Below are 25071 nucleotides of genomic sequence, written 5' to 3'. Positions count from 1 at the left end.
TTTTGTTGGATGATAAATTTTTAGGGAATGCCTGAATTAACTTTATACAATAATACTGAAACCATATTATTTCACTCTGATGAATTAATCACTAAACTTGGAAACATGATTAAATATTTATTATATTTTCTTAACCTACCATCTAAAATACCATTGCACTGCTTCAAAACTTCAGTATGAGTTTGTAGTGCACAAAAATCAGTTATCAGATATAAATTTGGTGCCAGTAAATATGAACCGTACAAATCAATTTTTAGCAAATTAAAAAATTGACATCCATGGATTTATATTTATGAACATACAACATTTGCTGAAAAAAGTTACTTAATCTTAAAAAATAACAATACTCACCTTCATAAATTACCTAATAATGTAAAATATTTTCAAACCAATTTATTTAAAGTTTAATTAAAAGATTTACTTTTATAGAGATGATATTATTGTATGATGACTTTTTCAACAGTTACTAATTATGTAAACTTTAATATTTTATGTACTTGTTTAACCAGTTCTTAATATTTAGCAATTAACATCTTTGAATTTTTATTTTATTTATTTTTTACACTTAATTACATCACCGCTAGGGGTAGCCGATAGATAATGCACATTTAACAGGAGAAAACATTGAATAGTGGCTTATACTGCTGTTTCATTGCTACATTCCCTCATTACAAACATGTCAAGTTTTGATAGATATTGTGCACTTGTTTTGTGTACAGTGAAGTTGTTGCTATGAGTAGATGTGCCTGCTATTCACTACATTTGAAACAACCAGCCATGACTGAATTTTTAACATGTGAAAATTTGAACTTTTAAAGATATTGATAGTTTTTACAAGCTGTTTATGGTGATAAAATTGATATTTTAATTAGGTAGGTGAATAATCTTGCGCATAAGGAGCTGGTAAAGCTCCTTAGCTTAGATGAAAGTAGTTGACCACTTGACATTGTAAGTTCACTACATCTTCAAAATGAAGTGGTTGACCAGTTCCTGTGACTGATGAGAAGCTAGGACGACTGTGAATTCTGTGGTACCCAGAGATGTTAAAACTCTTGTAAATATAGGTGTGTCATGTTTGAAAATTTACTTAGCCAATAACCCTCCAACATAATAATCTTAGCCACACATTGCCTGCTACTGCGAAGTTTAAACTTATTCTAAACTCTCCAATCTCATAACATTTGACATTCTAAGATTTTCACTTCTTACTGAATTTAGATATGGATATTAAGAGACACATACTTCACTGTGTATGTGATGTGAAGGATGGATGAGGTTGTAAATCAAGAAAAGATAATCAGAATTCTTCATTGACAGGATGTAAAACTGGTACATTATTAGGAGAAATGCATAGCTGTAAATGATGACTACATTGAAAAATAAAGACAAGCTGTTGTAGCCAATAATAGTTTCATGACTTTTTTGTTTCATTCAAATATTTCTTTCTACCTGCAAATTAATTGTGAGTTGCAATCATTACTCTTCAACTACCCATCATATTATTTCATTTAATTATTTATTACATTTGTATTTTAAAATGAATTTTGGCCTCTTCTGTTTTATATTCATTGATTTTGTACTTTGAAATGTAGCTCTGATCAAGATTTCTTCACAATTTCCCTTGGTCCTTCCAGAAAAATGCTAGAACTAGTTCTTTTTTTTACAGATTTTGAGCTTACCTACCTTTCCTGATTTGATTTGTATGACAATGTAGAACTATGTTATCTGAATAAGTACTTAATTATTTATTCATGTTTTCTACTATATATATATATATATATATATATATATATGAAACTGTAATACTGTTTTTATTACTTAGAACCCCTTTTATCATGCAATTGTAGTGTTTTATACAAAATTTAAGCAGATTATCTCAAAACAGATTTCAGGAGCAGTTTATGATTAATAAAGCAAATGATAATACCTAAAAGATGTTCAATAACTGTTATAGAAATCATAGTTTTGAAATTTTAAACTGGTGCTATAAAATTGAAATGGAATTGTAAAAATAAAAGCAATGAAAATTTGCAATAGATTTTGTAGGAATTATTTTTTTCAGAATTAAGATTGGATCACCCATAGTAGAAAAGAACCCAGATTCACTTTGTAAGTCTGAGTGATTTTGTGTATAATGTTCCTTAGTTGCACCTTGCGTAATGGGAGACATGATGAGACTTGCATTATAAACATATAAATTACTTTTCATCATTTTGTAAGGAATATTGTCTTTTTTTTATTATGACAAATAGTGCAAATAACTTGAAATATATAAATAATATTTTACAATTCAGTTATAATAATCTATTATATCTTAATCTTGTATATAACATTTTACACATAATCTAGTTAACATAAGATATTTTAATTAATTTGTTAAAAAAATTTATCAGTTTCCTTGTTTTTAAACTTTAGTTGTGCAAGTAGAAACTATATTTTTGTTGTCAGTTTGCTTTGTAAAGTAGGAGTTTTGAATGAATTAAGTTGTAACACTAATTAAGGTTGACATTTTTCTAATGTGTTCTTCAAACCATTTAACTGTTTCTGTTCTATAAAGCATTCCTTAGACTAAAGAAGTTGTTTCAATATCTTATTTAACTTCATTATCAGCGATTCCATGCCTACTTTCTTCAATTTTTTCCTCTATTGCTTCATCAGTCATTTGACGTACTAGTTTATTGCCAGTATTGGTCCACTGTACCTAAACAATTGTATTAAAACTAATTCTGTAAGTTAGTCTTTAATTGACATTAAAAACCAGAATTATATAATTTATTCTGTTTTATATTTTCCTCTCAGTAACAGTTTTGAATTCTCTCATTTTTGCACTATCCCCATGGAATTCTGCAAAATTAATTTTTTTATGTAAAAGAAGTAATTTTTATGAAAAAGATAGGAAGTTGTAATTTACTTGCAATTTATCTATAGCCACTAGAGTTACAACAAGAACACTAAGCCATTTAATTTTTCATCACTTATCTTGACTTGTTTTTTTATCATATATAATTGCTTTATTATTTGGTTTTAAAAACAACACTTACAAGATTGTAGACTTATCCTCTTTTTATTGGAAATTATAATACCATTTTATTAATGAATGATGAATAATATAGTGAGTACAGATTTATCATTCTACATGATTTAAGTTATTCAAACTGGGTATTATTAAATTATTCCATTAAGAATTCAGTATCTTAAGTAATCCATAATTACAAAGAATTTCCTTCTATTTTCTTCCAATAATGCCCATCGGAGCATGGAGTCACTAGTTTATTTCCTCTATCCATCTTCTTTCACAGCCAGTTTCCTTATTATATCCAATTCCACTTCTCTGAATCTCCACAACTACATGTTCTTCATAAGAACTCTGGCTTGTCACTAACTCTTCTGCTTACCACCTTATTCAGAAATTGTTTTCCTTTTTATCATTACTCATTATCAGTATACAGCCAGCCCCCATCATCTTAATTTTTTTATATCTACTTTTGCTCATTGAGGTCTGTCATTCCAACCTCCTTCTTGATTCTTTCAGTTACCAGCCTGTATTTCAAACACCTTGCAACAGTTTTTGTTTATTTTCAAATTTACTTTATTTCAATGATTTACATTTTGTTTGTTTACGTATTCTTGCTTTATTGGCATGCTCTCAGTAACATACAATTGTAGTCTTAATTAAAAGTTAGAATACTCTTTGCAAACATTGGTCAATAGTTCATTTCTACTTAATAATTTATTTGATAATGGGAACTAAATTAAAAGGAATTGCATTCTTTAATTACAAAATTATCTCTGTTATATTTTTACAGTGAAATCTTCTTACTAACTCTAAATCCAAGGTAGACTCAACAATTCATACTTGTATGATTTCTTAAGCCTGTAATGCAATTTATCCATCAACATCTCCTTGAGCTTAAATACTGGTAAAAATATTACTTTCAATGCTTTCACTGTCAGGTATAGAAATATGTCATAATCATCATCACCTTCTTCTCTTTCGTCAATTTCCATTTCTTCCTTTTTTCTGAGCTGAAGCTCATCAAGATGTATTTTTTGCTTGTTTTGCTAATAACAGTTACATCATCGCCAAAATTAAAAGCATATGATACCAAAACTGAATGTATTCCAGTTTTCATTTTAATTTACATCTGTTATATTAATTTCCAGTACTTTAGTGCCTCCATCAGACTTACTGAAACTGAAACTAGTTTTCTTAAAATTTTTAAGACCTCCAAGTTTATTTATTTTTAACACCTTAAGTTACAGGCAAATACATTCATAATTATGTTCTTGGCAGTAGAGTCGATCAAGTATTGTGATTTATGAAAAGTGAACAAAAGGCAGAATTTCATGTGATGATCAAACACTGATGAAGCACCTACAACAGAATCAATTAGAACAGATTACAAATGGTTTGATTATCTTCAGAGTGTTTATATGAGCCCAAGAAATGTTGGAAGTTTCAGACGATCTATTGAGATTACAACTGCAGAGAATTTGAAAAAATACATGGTGATAAAGGTAGAAGGTTGAAATGTCTAAGATTACTAAGACAAAGGTATCTCCAGTGAATAAGTGAATCGTATTTTACATGAATATTTACAATGCGAAAATTGTCCACAAGATGGGTACTGCATTTGCTCACAATCAATCAAAAGCTTGAATGGTAAACATTCTACACATAGTTTGATGCTGTTTCAACATAATCAAAAGACATTTTTGTACCGTTTCGTAATATTTGGTAAAACCTGAATATATCATTACCGAGCTGAAACCAAGCAACAGTCAAGTTAGTGTTGCAGTCAGGGAACTCCAAGGAAGGCGAAAAATATTTCATCTGCAGGAAAGATGAAAATGACTGTCTTTTGGTGGCTTAGTCTTCTTTCTGGGACAGGGTAAAACGATAACTGGGCAGTACTATACATCTTTGTTGGATTGTCTAAATAAGGAAATAAAGAAAAAATGGCATTTAATGAAAAAAAAGGTTCTTTTTCTGCATAGTCTTGGTGAAAAAGAAAGTTCTTACACAACTTACAAGAACCTTGCACAACTCACTTTTCGATAACAGATAAATTGATCAAATTTTATCACAAAATACTTCTGCATCCCTCCTACTCACCTCACTTAGCACATAGAATATTATTAGTTTCTAAATATGAATAAGTGGTTTGCTGTAAATAGATTTATATAAAATGAAGTTATTGCCAAACACCTGGCTATTTTGAAGACTTTGTTAAATCATACTGTAAGTATGGGATCGAAACTTGAGCATTGTTGAACTAAGTGTATAGACCTTAAAGGAACATTGAGAAATAAAAACTATTTTCCCTGAAAAATTGTATATTTATTTTGCAGAAACTTATCATAGACATCTTGTATTTTTTAAATGTTAATATGCCTAGATGGACTCCAAGTTTACAGAAGAATATGTAATGTTAATGATGAATTTGTATAAAATTCATTTAGTTTACTTTCTATTTGGCATACTGTCATATTGTACTGCATGTTGCTTTCATTTCTGGTAGGGTAGCATATTCCCAATAATTTTATCAGATATATATAATTATCACATATATAATAAAATAAATAAGAAATTAAAAGAAAATAATGCCTTTATAGCCAAATCCGATAAAATGAACACACTGGTTATTGATAACGATGTAATGATTGAAAAAACCAATAAATTTAAAGAAATCAAAGAACCTACATGTAAATTTAAAAAAGATATCATTCACAACATTAAAAATAGTAAACACATTTTAAAGGATGATTATATCAAACAAAATTTTAAATTAACCAATGCAAAAGCCCCTACTTTAAGAGCTTTATCTAAAATACATAAAATAGATATGCCAATGAAACCTTATTTAATAAACTACATTAATTCCCCCACTTATTTATTAAGTAAAAAAATCTTGAAGAACATTTTAAATTCGATAAAATATATTTTAAAGAATGGGTATGAATTAATAGATATAATTAATAAAATAGATATAAACAATATAACAAAACTATTAACTTTGGACATAGAGGATATGTATACTAACATCAATACTGAAAAAACCATACATATAATTAAAAATGCATCAACAGATTTAAAAATAGATAATATAATACATGAAACATAAACTTATTAAATTTATGCATCAAATGTAATTATTTCGAATTTAATAATAAGTATTATATAAAACAAAAAGGTCTCACCATGGGTTCTCCACTTCCAGCAATATTGGCCAATATATTTATAAATGACTTAGAAAACAATAATTTACACAACATTATTAAAAAATATCAAATTTTACTGTATTCAAGATACGTTGATGAAATTTTAATTATTTATAACTAACAATCCTAAATAAAATATTAAATTAAATAAATTCATTAAATAATAATAGTATAGATTTTTTAGATATAAAAATTATAAAAATAACAAATTAAATACTGACATTTTAAGGAAGCCTACCAAGTAAAATACAATAATGCTTTACAAATTTTTTTCATCCTTATAACCAAAAAATGGCTGCTTTTAACACCTTGATATATAGAGCCTTAAAATATGATGATATGAAATTAAAAAATGAAATAAATAATATCAAATACATCGTCGTAAATAACGGATATAATAAAAATTTAATAAATAAATTACCTAATAGAATAAAATACAAAATTTACATAAAGGATAACATAAAATTAACTAATAAAAATAATGAAATAATAAACTAAAATCGAAATAATATAAATTATAGCAATTTCAACAAAATATTTAAATTATTTGGTATAAAAACTGCATATGTAACAAATAATAAAACATATAAATAATATAAATAATATACATCCATCTAAAAAAATAAAAAACAGTAATAAAATTAATTTTATTATGGGCAGGGCCCATAATCTTGTTTAGTTTAGAATGCGCAGACTCCGAATTAAAATACATTGGCAAGGCCAGTCGGTCCATTCTCTGTTACAATACAAGAACAAATGAATTGTATAAACAAAGATCAAATAGAAAAATCTAATTTTGCCAAACATATTATAAATAACAACCATAAAAATTTTATGGTTGTTATTAAACCCAGAAAATTTTATTGACTACTCAATTTTTCAAAAAATATACACAGTACCAATAATTTAGAAAAGTACCATATATATTTTAACAATCATAAATTAATAAGCAAACAAACAAGATTTGATAATATATATTGTATAAGTAAGTACTAAATAATAACTATAGAGTGAGTTGACCATACCACTTTCATTACATTTTACCATAACAGTGGAGACATTCATGACAAGATGATAAGTTGAAATAATTTTAAACATTTGACGACCACTGTTATATTATATTACATTACATAAAGAAATTTTAGTTATAATTATAACATACATTTTTTAAGTTCCTGATGGAATTTTATTCTGAAAGTGCTTGAACGTATATATAAAAGAATTGTTGGGTTTTTTAATTATAGTTGGGTTGTTTAACTGTTCGGTTTTTTAAAATAAGTGGGTTTTTAATTATTAATTATATCATATTTCCCTTTCGATTTGTTTGCAATACAGTTAAATTGGTTCGTGTAGACATCTTTTTCTACCTTTAACACATTATAATTTTTTTTAAATTATAGATTATTGTTTCTATATGAGGGAGACAAGTTCATTTAAAAAAAAATATGTGATAATATTATCAAAATCATTTACTCAAGTTCATCATTATACTAACGTACCTCTAATCTTCTATCAGAAAATTTAAAAACGGTAATCTTAAACCCTGTTTTGCATTTTCATTCATCATTGTTTTTTTAGTCAGTTTTTAATTAATTGATTAAAGTATTGGCATTCCATCCCAGTATAAAAATAGCATTATGGGAGGATACTTGGATATTTCTTAAACATTTGTTTGTTTTAACTTAAATTATTCCTATTTGAAAACATGGAAGAAGCATTTTGAAGAGCAAGCCAGATAGAGTTTGAAATGGTATACAAGACAGAAAACACAACAGCCCAACATTTCTACAAGGCATATTCATAAAGTAAGGGCGTTTGGTCATTAAAAAAAATTAACTCGTGAGAAAAGGTTTTTACTTGAGTTTTAGCTTACTACATATCTACTTCACTTTTCCACATAATTGCCATTCAGTTCTAAGCACATTTTGTAATGCTGCACCAGTTTCTTTAACCATTCTGCATAGAAGTTCGCCACCTGGAAATTGAACCAGTTGACAATGGCAGTCTTGAATTCCTTGTCATTTTCAAACCGTTGTCCACCAAGCCACTTTTTCAAATGCAAGAAGAGGAAGTAGTCACTAGGTATAATGTTGGGACTATATGGAGGGTATCAGAAAGTTCCCAATAAAAACCTTGAATCTTCTTAATTAAAGCAGCAGTGTGAGGACGCATATAGTTGTGAAGGAGGATTACACTGGACGAGAGTTTCCTTCATCATTGATTTTAGATTGTACATCTCAGTTTGGTGAGTGTTTCACAGTATACATCAGCTGTAATTGTTAATCCACGTTCCATGAAATCAACCAAAATGACGCCCTTTTTGTCCCAAAAAAACAGTAGCCAACATTTTTCAAATCAAGTACGGAGATTGCTTAAACTTTTTTGGTTTTGGTGAACTTGAATGGTGCCACTGCACTGACTGTCGTTTCGATTCTGTGTTGGTGTTGAATATCCACGTTTTGTCACCCATAGCAATGGGGGAAAACAAATCATCTCCATCTTGTTAATAGCAGTCCAAAAACGTTCATCCACTGCACATTCTTTGCCCTTTGTGTTGGTTGGTGAGCATTTTTGGTACCCACCTTGCACACAATTTGTGATATCCAAGCTTTTCTGTGACAGTCATGTAGATAGAGGTGCATCTAACATGCGGAAATTCATCAGCCAGAGCACAATCATCAATCGCCAATTACATCACAGTTTTTGATTCACTTGTTCAATGATTTTTTTCAGTCTTAATACTGTGCCTGCTACTCCGCTCTTCATCATGCACATTTGTGTAGCCATTTTTAAAGTCTTTATACCATTGTCTAACCTTTCCTTCACTCATTACTGTAGGTCCTCCACACACTAGGCACAATACCCGATGAATTTTAGCAGTTGAAGATCCTTTTGTACACAAAAATCAAATCACAGCACGTACTTCACAACTGGCTGGAGAAGTGATTGTCGCGGACATTACAATCTGCATTCACCAACAGGTAAACAGCTACTGAATCATAACAACTGCAGTGGCTTCATAAATAGCCGATAGATGGCCCTGCATGCATGAAACTGTGTTTCATGCCTAAGCAATAAACATCCTAAGCCTAAGCAATAACATCTCAGTTACAGAAACATACTCCATTTCTAAAATCGAACTCTTACACAAAAAATTACTAAAATAGCACATCTTAGAAATAAAGAAACATAAAAAAAAATTATTAGAAAACAAAATTAATCCCAAAAAAATATTACTCATAACATGATCGCCTTTTTGGGCCCTCTATTTTCAATATCTTACAAGAAATATTTCTATAATATGTACAACATGCTAACAAATAATATACTGGCATAGTTTGCTGGTGACACCATGTTACTATACCAAAACAAAAGGTGATATGAACAACTGCTAACATACATTAGCAAGATACATTACATTTAGCTGATCTCTGTGGCAGAGTGGTAGCATTTTGGCCTTTCATCTGGGGGCCCAGGTTCGAATTCTGGTCAGGTATGGCATTTTTCATACACTACAAAAGTCAATTTCCATACTCCCACATACAAGCTTCTAAGCTTCTGTGGTGAATAATTTCATCAAATAAAAAATATAAATAAATTCTTTGACTGAATATGAATTCAATAAACAAATGAATTCTATTGATCTCACAGTCAAAACCAACTAACCCCTCAAAATGTACAGAAAACCAACAATGACAGTCACTATCAATCCATAACACATTAAACAACCAACCTCATGTAAACTATCTGTCTATTTGAAGAAAACATTATGGCATGAGTTTTGAAAATATTAATTTCATTTAATTTGGTTTGGTTTGATGTTTTAAACGCTGTCAATTTTAAACAATAAAATAATACAGGTTGTACATCTCTAAAATGCTGTTTCTTCATTTTCACCACTTTTGCTAAAATGTGTATTAACATCAATGCAGATAGAAAATTTAATTTCTTGTTGTAAAAAGACTACAAATTCTTTTAAAGGAAGAAAAAACTAAATTTACCTGAAGATCTATAGAGTATAACAATTAATTTAAGATTTATCAAAAGCAAAACTTTTTTAATTACATACAAATTCATCATAACAAAAATATATTTATACCATATTAATTTCAATCGTTTTTTTCTTCTTTAAATGCCCCAACCTCCACTTAAATATTTTCCTTAGCACTAGCCACAGCATAATTTTAAAAACCTAGACTTTTTTATTCTCAGATAAGCAGTGTTCATTCAGAAAAATTATACTTCGGTTGTTATCATTGAAAATTCCTGTAGATACTTAAAAAGGGAGGTTCACTGTTTCTGAAACTTATCACACACTATAATGCTTAAGAAACTTATACTGCTGCTATTATGTAAATTATAAGAAGGCTTTTGGTCTTTGACCTTAAATTTGCAAACTAAAAAACCCAGAAATATTATTAATTAACCCTGTCTCCTTTTTTCAATGGTAACCTTTCCACACATAAAATTAGCATTCTAAGCTCTGAAGCTGTGAGTACAATTTATTTTAGTTTATTTTTTAAAAGCTAAAGAGATTTTAAAAGTACAGTTAATTACAAAATAGATTATAATCAGCCATAAAAATCCTTCAAATATTTTGCGGCTGATAAATTATGCGTAACTTTGAGTTCATAGTAATCTAGATTTTTAAGTTTAAAAAATTAGTAAATTTGATTATTTTTCAATTATTGTTAAAGAGTTGTTAGATAATAAACTTAATTAAATATTGAAGTTAAAACTAATAGAAATAATATATAGGTAATTAAACTGTTTATTTAATTATTGCTGGAAATCCTGATTTATGTAGGTTTAATTTCTTAATTCTGAAAAACTTTTTCATTGTAAAATATATTTTATAATACAGTATTTTTAAGAAACAGTTTCATTAAGAGAGGAAACTTTTCTAATACTACTCATATAATAAGAGTTACTATCCACAGCAGATAATATCATGCCATTTCTACAAGCACTTTGAATCATGGATAATAAAAATCATTCTCAGAAAACTTTGATTGAACTTTTATGTGTGTACCAAACTGGCATTTACATGACTGAATGATCAATATGTCTTTTTCCATTCCCAGATCCCTGACAGTTTATTCTTACAAAAAGTTCCTTTTTACATATATTTGATACCACAGCCTTTTTCAGAGGATAATGTTAAAATAATTAGTTTAAGCAATGGTATTTTGTTAGCTTATGATAAATTTAAACAAATTAGAATAATGAATTTGTGTATTTTTTGTCTAGTTTTAAAATAATACTTAGTTAAAACACATACTGATGTGTTTGTGGAAAGCAGAAATAATTTAGCTCTAATATTTAATTGATTAATTTTGTATGTTTATAAAATGAATGTTTTTAATAACAAAATTATTTAATTGTTTAATAAATTAATGAAAAAATCATTTCTTATAATGTAGTTATGACATTTACTAAGTAGTTAGATTTTTACAAAGGTAGTTAATAAAAGATGTTTAAAGTTACCAGTCTTTTAATTCTATATGTATTTACTTTTCATCTGTTCTTGACAAGAGTAATAAAATCTGTAGAAAATGATTAAGGTATGTTTGCTTTTGTGTAATTTTTAAAAATTACAGACGACACTACATTGAGTACTTATGTCGAGAAATACGAAGGAACAATATTGAAACGATTGGATTTTTAACTGCAGATGACCTCGAAACAGTGGTCAGACGTGCAGGAAAACCTCTTCCACCTAACCCTTATGGAACTCCTCTTCTTCATTATCAGAATCAATTAGCTGAGGTATTTGATTGAATAATGGTTTTCACTCATCTCTGTTAAACTGTCTCTCTAAAGGGATTATTTAGATTAAAGAATATCTTTGTTATTTATTCTTTTAACAGTTTTACCCTAATTATTTCAATCGTGGATAAAAAAACACAAAGATAATCAGTATTGATAAATATGTACTCAAGCTAAAATACATAGAAAATAGAGAAATACCTTTCTCTGATATTAAAAGATACATAAAATCATTTGAAATTTTATGAGTAAATAAGCACAAATAGGAATATATAGTTTATTTTTTAATTTACATATTAATATTGAAGTCATAAACGTAATATTATCAATTTTCTAATTAGTGTGTGTACCATTATTTCTTTACTTTGTTTATAAAGTCGTTTCATGAAATCCATCTTTTTTTTTTTAAATTGATCTTTGTCAGAATATTGCAGATGGTTAAAATGCTACCTTTACTTGCAGGAGTAAGGTACCTTAAATTAACAAGTTTATGATAAACTGTTCTGGTTATAATAAGCCCATGGCTTCTCAGTACTGTCACCATCATTATTCTATTTTTCATTGGTTTTTAACTACACAAATCAGCGTCTGATCCACTGAAATCTAATTACTGCACAACTAGGGATGGAGTTATGTGCAGGCCCTGAAACAAATAAGCTGCACTAGATATTGAAAATCTACAAATATTGCATGATCAATCAATGTTAAAGTTCATTTTTTACTGGTTCTTCTTATTGAAGTTTAATTCCATTTACCTGTTTTGCTATCTTCATTTCCAAAATCATACCCTTAAATTTTCTTTCACACTTTATTTATATGATACATTCTTAATTATAAATGAATATTCATACCTATGAAGGTTCTATTGTGTACACAAAAAAAAAGTTTTTTTGAGACCATACATATTAGAAAGAATGAAATATTTTCTTATATTTTTATGAAAAATTCCTTACAGAGACAAAATTACAGAAGAAATGAGTGGAGTCATTAGTTTTAATTATTTTTAACGTTATTTTACTTATAGTCATAGAATTATATTAGAAACTGATGGTTTGTTTGCATAGGACTCATTACATAGAGTTTTTGGTGAAGTTGATTGGTGAACACAAATTGGATCCAGTTGAGATTCTTGATCTGACTGAGGCTCAACAGGAGCTTCGCAGGCGAGGCAAGCCTCTTCCAGTCAGAGCAAGCAATCATACGGATGAGGAATACCTCAAGCTCTGTGCCAAGGTATGTCTGCTTGTCTAATACTGTAGGGATTGATCAATAATTAAAAGAGACAAATGGTTAGATTAATTAGTTATAATTATTTTCTTTACCATATAAAATTCAGTAAATAAATGGATTTTAAGAATATTAAAAGTCTTTTGATATATAAGCCATTACAATTTTGTCAGGATAATTATAGTACAAAAAAAGTCTTAGTAGTGTCAAAAATCCTAATCCAAAGAATTTTGTAAACTAAAAATTTTTTCTGACTGAAGAATGCTTACTAATAATTTAAGACTAGATAAAAGATTTTTAAATGCATTCTTGAGTGTAAAACTTATGTATTAATCAAAATGCATGCGCTGTCATTACACTGAAACTCTTTTTTTCTTACTCTTATCAATTATTCATTATTCTATACATCACTTGTTGAGCCGAAATTCACTAACCCCATTGCATTGCCTTTTATCTCCTTTTTGTCCCTCTTATCAAGTAATTTGCTCATTTTTATTCGATTGTATCTACAAAGGAATCAGTGGTAATTGTTAAAAGCTTACAAATTCTTTCAAAATTGTTTGGGCTAATTTCATGATATAAATAAGGAAATTTTATTTTTGTTTTGTTTATCATATAATTTTCTGAATTAAACTATACGAGTATATTAGAATGCTAAAGATCTATTTATGTCATGTTTTTTGTAAACGTAGAGTAGGGAATAAAATGTCATAGTACTTCAATGAAATGTTACATCTGGGATAATGATAATGATTTTGTAATCACCAACAGTCAGTAGTCAGTATTACTCTGTAATCAGAGTAGGAAATCTGAATGAGTGGTGACTTGAGATTAACAAAAACCGCTGAAAGCTTCTTGTTGAAGAGAAGAGTAGAAGATTAGTGTTTGGATGACTGACTGTTGAACAACTGATTGCAAAAGTTTCAGAAAAAAGATGCTTTTCAATTAACATTTTTGCTGGAATTTCCTAATGTTCCATAGAGCATGAGGAACATAATTTTACTAAAAAGTCATAAACTGTGTGCAAGGTGGGTTTAATATATTGTCTGATGTGCACAAAAAATCAAAAGATGACAACCATATATGCTTTATTAGAATGCAGCAAGAAGAAGGGAAATTTTTTTCCCATACCATGAATGATGATGAAACATTGATTTCTTACATTAATATCAGTAAGATCATCTAATTTTTTTTAAATTCATTAATTTTATTGAAGGTAAGAAATTAAACCAAATGCAAATTGTTCAGATACTGGGAACAAAGAGATATATTTTCAATGAATTTATATATTGTAAACAACAATCACAGGTTATTATGTTGTGAAATACTTTTAGAATTGTGAGATATTATTTAGAACAATTGATTTCAGTTCATGATCTTAGGAAATGTTCTCATTTAAACACCACCTACATTTAAACAGCATCCAGACCGCTATGATATACACTCTTCAAAACTGTACTTCATATGTGAACATTTTCAATCCCCCTTACCAAACTGCCTTTCCATATCATCTTCCTTCACATCTAGAAGTGGTTTGAGAATGAGAAGTTGAAATACACTGCTGAACTCCTAAGTGGTAGAATTTTATGAATATTATATAAAACTTGTTCCGTGAGACAAAAGGTTCTTAGAAAACAATGACAATTTAAAAAAAATGCTGCCATAATGTATGGGTATCTGCAGAGAGGCCAGACAAAGAAGTGATTCTTGAAAGGTGACAACAACCAATTAATAATTGTAGAATGTCAACTAACATATACTGCTTGAGGACAATTTGAAGTTTACCTATTTCAGACTTTGAGTACTGTGTGACCACAGTAATTTTCCATCAGTGGAAAATTACAGTGTATGTGTTTCTTCATTCTTTTCTTTTAAAACAGTATATGGATTCTTCATGGGAGAACTATTCACAAGATAAAATAATTCCTCAGTCAGATCTCTTTGTGGGGATTACTTAAGAGGTGTCCAGAAAATATAAAATATAAATATAAATTCTACAACATGATGGTAGGGAGGAATGTTTGAAGTTTAAATAAAAGTGGTAGGATTGGCAATGTAAAACAACAAATGTATGGGTTGAAGTAAGATATTACTATTAAGGGAGTAAAATGGAGAGTTGAACAAGATTTTTGGTCTCGTAGTTACAGGATAATTAATACAAAATCAAAAGTGGAAAAATATATTTAGAAATGAAAATGAATAAAAATTTCAGACCAAACATATGTTATTACTATTATTGTAGTCAGGATAGATTAGTATACAATACTCGTGTAAATTTACAGTCCATCCTCCTTAGTAAAAAACAAAGAGGTAGAAAAGATACATAAAGGTATCAAATATGTAAAAGGAAATGATAATTTGGTAGTAATATAAAACTCTAATGCCATAATAGTAGACTGATGAGATATAGGATTTTAGAATTTTGCTGAAGTATTAGTTACTGATTGTAAACACCATTTTAAAAATCATAAAAATAAAATAAACACATGAATGGACTAGAACATATGGTAAGATATCAGATGTATCATATATTGCTTAGGCAGAGATTTCATAACCAAGTTACGGACTGCAAAACATACCCAGAAGCAGATGTTAATTCTGACTTCAATTTAATAATGATGAAGAGCAGTTGAAAAATTAAGAATAAAGAGATGGAATGTAGGCAGACTAAAAGAGAATGATGTAAAATTAAAATTTGAATTAATGTACAACATGAGCAATTTTTTACTGAAAAATTGGTTAAAAATAAAGAGATAAAAAACCAAAATTGCTTTTTAGAGGTAAAAATTAGGAGGAATAAAGTTGACTGCATGGCATTTTCTCATCTGAAAAAGAGGTTTGATAATTGGAACAGTAAAAAAGTTTAAGAAAAATTTGATTTAGATGTTGAAAAAATGCCAGTCTCCATGGCACAAGTGGTAGCATCTCAGCCTTTCATCCAGAGATCCCGGGTTCAAATCCCAGTCTGACGGCATTTTTCATATGCTACAAAATTCCATTTTCTTATCCCATGCAAAAACTAAGTGGCGATATCATCAAAGAAAAAAAAAATTATGATCTACATAAGAACGAGATCACAGTTATAATAGTTGAAGATGAAGAAAGTTAGTATGCGATTCAAAAGAAGTAAGAAAAGGATGTAGTATATGCCAGTTGTTTTTCAAATTGTATATAGAGGAAGTAGAACAGGAATTGAAAGATAATTTGAGAGTGAAATAATTATCCAGGAGAAGAAATAAGGATGTTAAAATTTGCTGACACTGTTCTTTGGGCAAAAGCCAAGAATGAGTTAAATGAAATTATGAATGGTTTTAATTAATTATTTGGCCTAAAATTTGTTTGAAACTAAATCAGAATAAAAAAAATAATGAAATTGACAAAAATGAGAATAGTATGTCATTACCTTTCTATGAATCATGAGACCTTGCCGATGGTGAGGGGCCTTGAGTGCTCAGTGATATAGAGTAGCTGGACAGAAGGTGCAACCATATCGGAGTGGTATCTGTTGAGAGCCAGACTAAGGAATGATTCCTGAAAAGAGGGCAACAGCTCCTTCAGTAGCTACTAAGGGCATAGGCTAGGAAGACTTAAATGGCCATATCAACATCACTCAGTCTTCTCAGTACTGTGCAGCTGAAAGCAATGGAAAACTACAGCTGTTTTTTCCAAGAAAATGTAACTCTCTGCATTTTCATATAACAAAGATGGAGCCACCTTCCTTGGTAAAATATTCCGGAGGTAAACTAGTTACCCATTCGAATCTCCAGGCGGAGACTGCTGAGGAAGGGGTTACCAGAAAATTAAAACGTAACATTCTACAAGTCAGATTGTGGAATGTTAGAAGTTTAAAAAAGGTTAGTAGGTTAGAAAATTTAAAGAGGGAAATTGGTAGGTAAAACGTAGATGTAGTAGGAATTAGCAAGGTTTGGTGGGAAAAGGAAAATGACTTTTGGTCAAGAGATTGTAGAAAAATTAACTCAGTGTCAAATAAAGGGCATGCAGGAGTAGGTTTCATAATGAACTAGAAGATAAGGAAGAGAGTAGAGTATTTCAAAAAGCATTGCAATAGAATCATTGTAATCAGGATAAAGCTGACAACAATTGTTATCTATATGCCTACAAGTGTCCGTGATGATGATGAGGTAGAGTGTGTATATGAAGAAATTGACGAGACAATTAAACACATAAAAGGGGATGAAAATTTAATAATAGTTGGAGATTGGAATGCAAGCATCGGAAAAGGCAAGGAAGGAAATATTGTGAGTACAAGCTGAGCAAAAAAAATTAAAGAGGGGACCCCAACTTATCAAGTTTTGCATGAAGTATAACTTAGTAACTGCCAACACCCAGTTTAAAAAATAATAAAAGAAGAATACACACATGGAAAAAGTCGGGTGATACTGCAAGGTATCAGATAGATTATATCATGATTAAGCAAAATTTTGAAATTAATTTGTCGATTCCAAAACATATCCAGGAGCAGACATCGATAGTGACCATAATTTAGTGATTATGAAATATAGATTGGGTTTGAAAACCTGAAGAAAAGGTGCCAGTTGAATCGGTGAAATTTAGAGAAGCTTGAGGAAGAGGATATAAACAAGATTTTTGAGGATATCGCAAGAGGTCTGAGTAAAGAAGATAAGGTAGAAGGATATATAGAAGAAGAATGGGACAGTGTTAAAAATGAAATTCTTAAATCAACATAAGTGAACTTAGGTGGAACAACAAAAACTGGTAGAAAACCTTGCAGGACAAACCTATCAGAGGATATATTGCAGCTGATGGATGATCGTAGAAAGTATAAGAATGCTAATGATGAAGAAGGTAAAAGGACCTATTGACAACTAAGAAATACTATAAACAGAAAGTGCAAATTAGTGAAAGAAGAGTGGATTAAAGAATAGTGTTCGAAAGTGAAAAGAGAAATGATCATTGGTAAAATAGACTGAGCATACAAGAAAGTTAAGAAGAATCTTGTGGTACATAAGATAAAATCTAATAATACGTTAAATAAAGATAGTACACCAATTTATAATATGAAAGAAAAGGTTGAAAGGTGGGTAGAATATATTGAAGAGTTACACAGAGGAAATTAATTAGAAACTGGTGTTATAGAGAAAATCAGAGGATGAAAAGGGAGATACAATATTGAGATCTGAATTTAATAAAGCATTAAAGGATTTGAATGGGAGAATGGCTCCTGGGATAGACAGGATACCTCCATAATTACTACATAGTTCAGATGAGGGAGCAATACATAGATTATACAAATTGGTGTGTAATATTTACAAAAAAGGGGAAGATCCATCAGACTTCAAAAAGATTGTTATTGTCATGATACCAAAGAAAGCAGGAGCAGATAAATGTGAAGAATACAGAACAATTAGCTTAACTATTCATACATCAAAAATTTTTACTAGAATTCTGTACAGAAGAATTGAGAGGAGAGTGGAAGAAGTGTTAGGATAAGACCAATTTGGTTTCAGGAAGAGTAAAGGGACAAGGGAAGAAATTTTAACACTCACATTAATAGTAGGAGGAAGATTAAAGTAAAACAAACCAGCATACATGGTATTTATAGACTTACAAAAGGCATTTGATAACATAGACTGGAATAAATTGTTCAGCATATTAGAAAATTTAGGGTTCAAGTATAGAAATAGTAGAACAATATAAAGAAAATATAAAGATGCTATGATTTGCTGATGATATAAAAATTCTAGCTGAGAATAAAAAAGATTTAGAAGAAATGGTGAATGGCATGGATGAAATCCTACACAAGAATTACCACATGAAAATAAACAATAACAAAATGAAAGTAATGATATGTAGTAGAAATAAAGAAGAATGGACCACTGTATATAAAAATAGGACGAGAAAAGACTATGGAGGTAGAAGGATTTTGTTATTTGGGGAATTACTAAAGATGGACGAAGCAGTAGTGATATAAAAGTAGAGGCGAAATGAGCTTTCAGTCAGAAATATAATTTGCTTACATCAAAAATTAATTTAAACATCAGGAAAGCATTTTTGAAAGTATATGTTTGGAGTGTAGCTGTACATAGAATTGAAACTTGGATGATCGGAGTACTGGAGAAGAAAAGATTAGAAGGTTTTGAAATGTGGTGCTGTAGGAGAATGTTAAAAAGTAGATGGGTAGATAAATTGACAAATGAAGAGGTGCTGCAGCAAATTGATGAAGAATGAAGGAAGAAGCATTTGGAAAAATATAGTTAAAAGAAGAGACAGACTTATAGGCCACATATTAAGGCATCCTGGAATAGTCACTTTAATATTGGAAGGACAGGTAGAAGGAAAAAATTGTGTAGGCAGGCCACGTTTGGAATATGTAAAACAAATTGTTAGGGATGTAAGATGTAAAGGGTATACTGAAATGAAACGACTAGCACTAGATAGGGAATCTTGGAGAGCTGCATCAAACCAGTCAAGTGACTGAAGACAAAAAAAGTATCTAATTTGGGGATTGTTCATACACTTCAGATAACCTGACTGATGGTAATTCATTTATACCTGTCATTATTTTCTTGCATCATATCTTTTACTATTTCTTTGTTAATTTGTTATTTGTCATACCAATTTGTTATTGCTGATATTCACTCAATGTGCATCACGAGTTAGGTGTGATTCTCCAATCGGGTCTTTTCATTGATAAAATATTTAATTTGTGCTAACCAACCAGAAGTTGATAATTCTTCATTTTAGTCATGGAACTTTGCAAAAATTTTTTAATGAGAAAAATTTCCACAAAAATTAGGGACATAATTTGTCTCCAACATAACCAGGAAGAACTGAAATTAGATTTACAAATAAAGTTGTAGATAACTTACATTAATATCTTATTACTTTTTATATGTGTTTCAGATGTAAAATTAATAATTAGGTTGACTTATTCTCTTAACATAAAAAATGCCTTACAGAAAACCAAAGTGACTTAATAATCATCTTATTTAAAATTCCTAATTTGATTTTATTTTTCATATTATAATTTCTTACTTTTTTCTCTTCTTTAATTACCTTCTTTGCTTATGAATCTAAGATATCAATATCAATTTTTATTACCTCAATTATCTTTAAAACTACTATGTCCATATGTATATATGCTTCCTAACAGCTAATTTTAAACAGTAGTTGCAGATTTTCTTTAGTGACATGCCACTACTCACCTTTAGAAATGTTTAAATATCCTGTAGGCTATTTTATGCTTTCTTAAAGTCTTTACACTAATTAAGTCTGATTGTTCATTTCTTTATAGTTTATCTTACGGATTTAACGTCCATGTCAATCAGTCTACCTTGAAGTTAGAAAAGTATGTTGTACTTATTGTTACATTGATGAATATTGTGGTCTGATAATATCAATTTATTTATCTTATTACTATATTTTGATTATGGTTTATTCAATACAAAGTTGCACCCAAACTTTCAGTAAAACAAACTAAACAATTTAATTTAACTGCATTCTTTACTTCTTGTACAGAATGATAATCCTTTTTATTTAAATTTTACCATCTACATGACATACCAGCACTAATTTACCAGATATAGCATCCTTACACATTTACAATTTACATGATCTCAAATTACACATGATCTTTTTAAGTTACATTTACAATTACACGTGATCTTCATTTAAATTATTTTTTTATTATAATAACAAATCTATTATGCTGGTTTTAATTAGTTTGTTGTTCTGCGATGATTTGAGTCCCAGTTTCTAAACCATATAAATGTAACTAATATAACCATAAATGTACCAAGTGGCATTATCTCTGCCTTTCATCTGGAAGATTCTGGACTCTAAGTTATTGGACTCTTAAGTAATTCTTCATTCACTCCAATCTTATGTCTTGTAAAAAAACTTAATTGGACATCTGTCTTTTTTTAACCGATGTGCATAAATTAATAAAGTTATATTTTAATTTGAAGAGTGTAACCTGGATAAAATAATAGATGATAAAAAAACCAGACCCTTGACAAGCTTTAAACCCAAGAAAATTAATCTAGAAGTCAGTTCCCTATAGAATTGGTCCTAGTCCCTATGTAATTATTTTAAATAGCTATTTTATCTTTGAACTTTGAAAGCTGGAGTTCAATAAATAACACAAGATTAGGATAAGGTTTTGTTTCTAAACTAATTGTACTTCATTGCAGTTTCTTCATGTTTTTTTTTTCCATATAAAATAAGCTGCTATTAATAATTTTTAATGTAACTTTGTTCCTTGGTTATGTATAAATATATTATAATTCTGTTTATATAATTAATTACTGTGACATTTTTTGAAATTGAAGTATCTTAGGAGCACAGAATACTTGAGATAGGTTTCAGAAAAGTTTCCATTATGAAGTAAAATTTAATAATGACATAACTAAAAAATATTTTATGAGATGAAATTTTAGAAGAATTTAACATATGTCTACTCTGAAGTGTAAGAAGTTTAAGAATTATCAAAAAAATTCAGTCATTGAACCAACTGCATTTGAACACCAACCTCAGTAATGTTATAGACAAATATGAGCATGTTTTATTTTAAAATGAATAATTTGTATACTTAAAATTGGAGCCATGATTTTCAACTTCCAGTATAATTTTTTTTCATTATATGTATAAATTATGAATTATTTTTTCAGTATTATATGTAAATTTATTTTGTCAAACAGCATCTCAGAAGATAATGACATGTAATGTTTTTAAAAATTAATGATTAAAAGAATACTTGCTTTCAAATTATATGGAAATTTTTCTTCCAAAGAGCCTTTTTGAGAAAATTTGTCATCTTTTTCTATAGAGCCCATTGCTCCAAACAGTCTTTCATAATACGAGTTCTCTTAAAAAAATACGTAGACTAACGTCATAAAACAAAATGTACTTTATTTAGAAGTTACTTATCTGGGTCCCCTTCAAAGTACACTCCTCCCCGACGCACACACTTACCCCAATGGTGTTTCCACTTTTGGAAACAGTCCTGGAATGCTTGTTTTGTGATGTTCTTCAGTTCCTTCGTCGCTGTTGCCTCAGTCTTGGGAATCGTCTCAAATCTTCTTCCTTTCAAAGGTCTTTTGAGTTTGAGGAACAACAAGAAGTCACAAGGAGGGAGGTCAGGTGAGTAGGGTGGGTGGAGTGAGAACAGTGATCGACTGTTTGGCCAAAAACTCACGAGTTCTGAGGGTTGAATGGGCTGGAGCGTTGTCGTGATGAAAAAACCAGTGGTGCAGCTTCAATTTTTCAGTCAAAATCTCATAACATGATCCAACTGATATCTCACACTCTTCAACAAGCTCTCTGATGGTCAGACGTCGATTTGCCTGAACCAGGGTGTTGATTTTGTCTACGTGTGAGTCGTCAGTTGGCATGGAAGGATGTCCAGGACGCTCATCATCTTCAATCAACTGACGACCATCTTTAAACATCCATGCCACTTAAAACATGTCGCACGCTTTATAGCAACGTCGCCGTAAGCCATCTTGAGCATATCAAAAGTTTCACTTGCAGATTTTCCAAGTTTAACTCAAAATTTCACAGCAATTCTTTGCTCGTTCAAGTCACTCATTCTGAAATCTGCCAAACGAAAAAACACACTTCACAAACAACCGCATAGCTAAGCAACCAATAATAATATTTGCAATCAAATAACTGGATTGTAATCAGCTGATCTGTACGAACATGGTGACGCCAAGCGGATTTGACTGGAACCAACTGGACCCGAGCAATTCAAACAATATTTCTTGAACAGATCTTGTAATAATGTTCAAGTAATTTGAAAGTTGTTTTTTATAACATTAAATAATTAAAAATTTATTTCTTTAAGATCAGGGTCAAATGATGAGGTCACAAATTTTTTGTATGGTTAGCTTCTGTAGATAAAATGTGTAAATATGTTGCTGTTGTACAAAGGGACACCAGTTTGATTCTTGATATACACTTGACATTATTTTCAGTTATCTCATTCCTTTTTTATAGTTCTGAATTCAAATCTCTTGTACTATAAGTATCTTTTTTCTTTTTATTTATTATTTCTCTTATGTACTTTGTAATATCAGACTTTCAGGATTGTTTCTCCCCAAATTAATAAATATTACTAACACTAAATAGTCTTTTTAGCTGTTTTCAATTTAATTCATCACTCTTTATATGTAGAAAAAAATGAGTTTCCTAAATATTTATTAAAGTTAACTGACAAATAAGATGTACATAATATTTTATAAAAATTTTAAATTAAATTTGCATTTGAATGTTAAACAATAATCATTGTTAAATAAGTATAGAGAAATTAGTAGAAATGAATATAAATATATAACTTAAATAATAAAATAGTTTAAAAAATTATCAAAAATTATTTCTGTTTTTTTAATTAAAGGTAAATGTTGCTAAAAAAATAATCCATATTTACTTTGAACAATCCTAATAAAAAAATTTTAATTAAATTGGGAAAAATAAATAACCAGTGCCATGAAAGTATATCAACTTTGTTGTCAGCTTGTATTATTGAACAGCCATCATCATTATTAAATTTTAAGAAAATTGACCCCAAAGAAACTGTCTACCCCACCCCCTGGAGATATTGACCCCAAACTTTTACCAACAACAAATTGCCCCATACGCACAATATGATATTCATCAAATCAGTTTATCCAGTCAAAAGTTATTAAGCTTCAAACACAGTATCTCACATACATATGAACATTACTCCCTCTTTTTTTGTTTATTGGGGTTCCTGGCTGAAGAAATGTTGAGAAATACAAAAAACCCATATCCCATTTCTTGACTGATTACCATACTTTCCTTCTAGCAGCATAGCTTTAGAACTATATTTTACCAGGAAAGTAAAAATGGTATGCACTTGTAGTGTTGGATTTTATTTTTTGTGAATGAAGTTTATTAATTCACAGTTTTTTTTTTCACTATCAAGTGAAATACCTTTACTTATATTTTACCCACTATACAAAGAGACTTCTTAATTGTTCAGTTCCTTAGGATCTGTATTTAATCAAATTTAATTTCTTATTCTAATAAATAAATAATCTTTTATTCTTATTATTATGTAATAATAATATGTACTTATAGACCATTTAATAGTAATAATAATAAATATAGACCATGTCAGGGAATATTTTCTTATAGTTTTTTCTCTTTGTATTTCTGTTTATTCAACATCTTTGGTTTCTCTCAGTAACTTCATCCAAATGTATCGATTGTGTAAAAAATACATCATACATGAAATAAATAAACAATTCTTTACATTATATAGGAAAAAAATATTAACTGTGATTACTATTAAATTTATGCTGAACATATATCATACAAAGCATCCAGACTGTCAAGAATAAAAACCCATTAAAAAATTATAAAATTCTTTCAAGCTAACCATAGAGTAACATGGAAAAGACAATGTAAATAGATATTCTTCGTTTATGACAAATTACACCAAATAATATTGATTACTGATTTTTTCCTCCAAAAACATGTAATTTAGTAAAGAAAATTTATGTCCTGAATGTTTCATCATAATAAGAAATCTTTCATACTTTCATTTGTTAAGTTTTTATTTACTTGTTTAAAGTTCAGATTTCATTAAAAAATGAATTAACTATAAACAAATATGTTTATCTGTTAAAAATCAAAGACTTTAAACTTTATCATAGCCTAAATGAAAGGTAAATTTCAATAAACTGAAAAATACCTTGAAATCCTTAAACAAGTTTAGTGATGTTGAAAATCAAATTTTCTTATGAAACATAATTTGTGATAAAAACTCCTTTACAACCGTCAGCAGTATTTTCTCTAAAATGATCCTTAAACTTTATGGTTTAAATAATTCATTAGTTTGTTTAC

General features: G+C 29.2%; 1 protein-coding gene across 5 annotated transcripts in view; it reads left to right on the top strand.

The window, feature by feature from the left end:
* The window catches only part of LUBEL (Linear Ubiquitin E3 ligase), a 220522-nt gene that overhangs the window by 185588 nt on the left and 9863 nt on the right, over window positions 1–25071 (top strand). For 4 of the 5 annotated variants that reach the window (XM_075356534.1, XM_075356537.1, XM_075356532.1 and 1 more), the window contains one exon: window positions 13056–13224. In XM_075356534.1, coding sequence (XP_075212649.1) covers window positions 13056–13224 — 169 coding nt within the window. Of the gene's footprint in view, window positions 1–11822; window positions 11992–13055; window positions 13225–25071 lie in introns of all 5 variants that reach the window. The other variant, XM_075356533.1, reaches the window with a different exon arrangement.

This window comes from Lycorma delicatula, chromosome 2, assembly GCF_047948215.1.
Source record: "Lycorma delicatula isolate Av1 chromosome 2, ASM4794821v1, whole genome shotgun sequence".
Taxonomy (NCBI): Eukaryota; Metazoa; Arthropoda; class Insecta; order Hemiptera; family Fulgoridae; genus Lycorma; species Lycorma delicatula.
The sequence above is the reverse complement of the archived record's forward strand: the minus strand, read 5'-3'. Positions and strand labels throughout refer to the sequence as shown.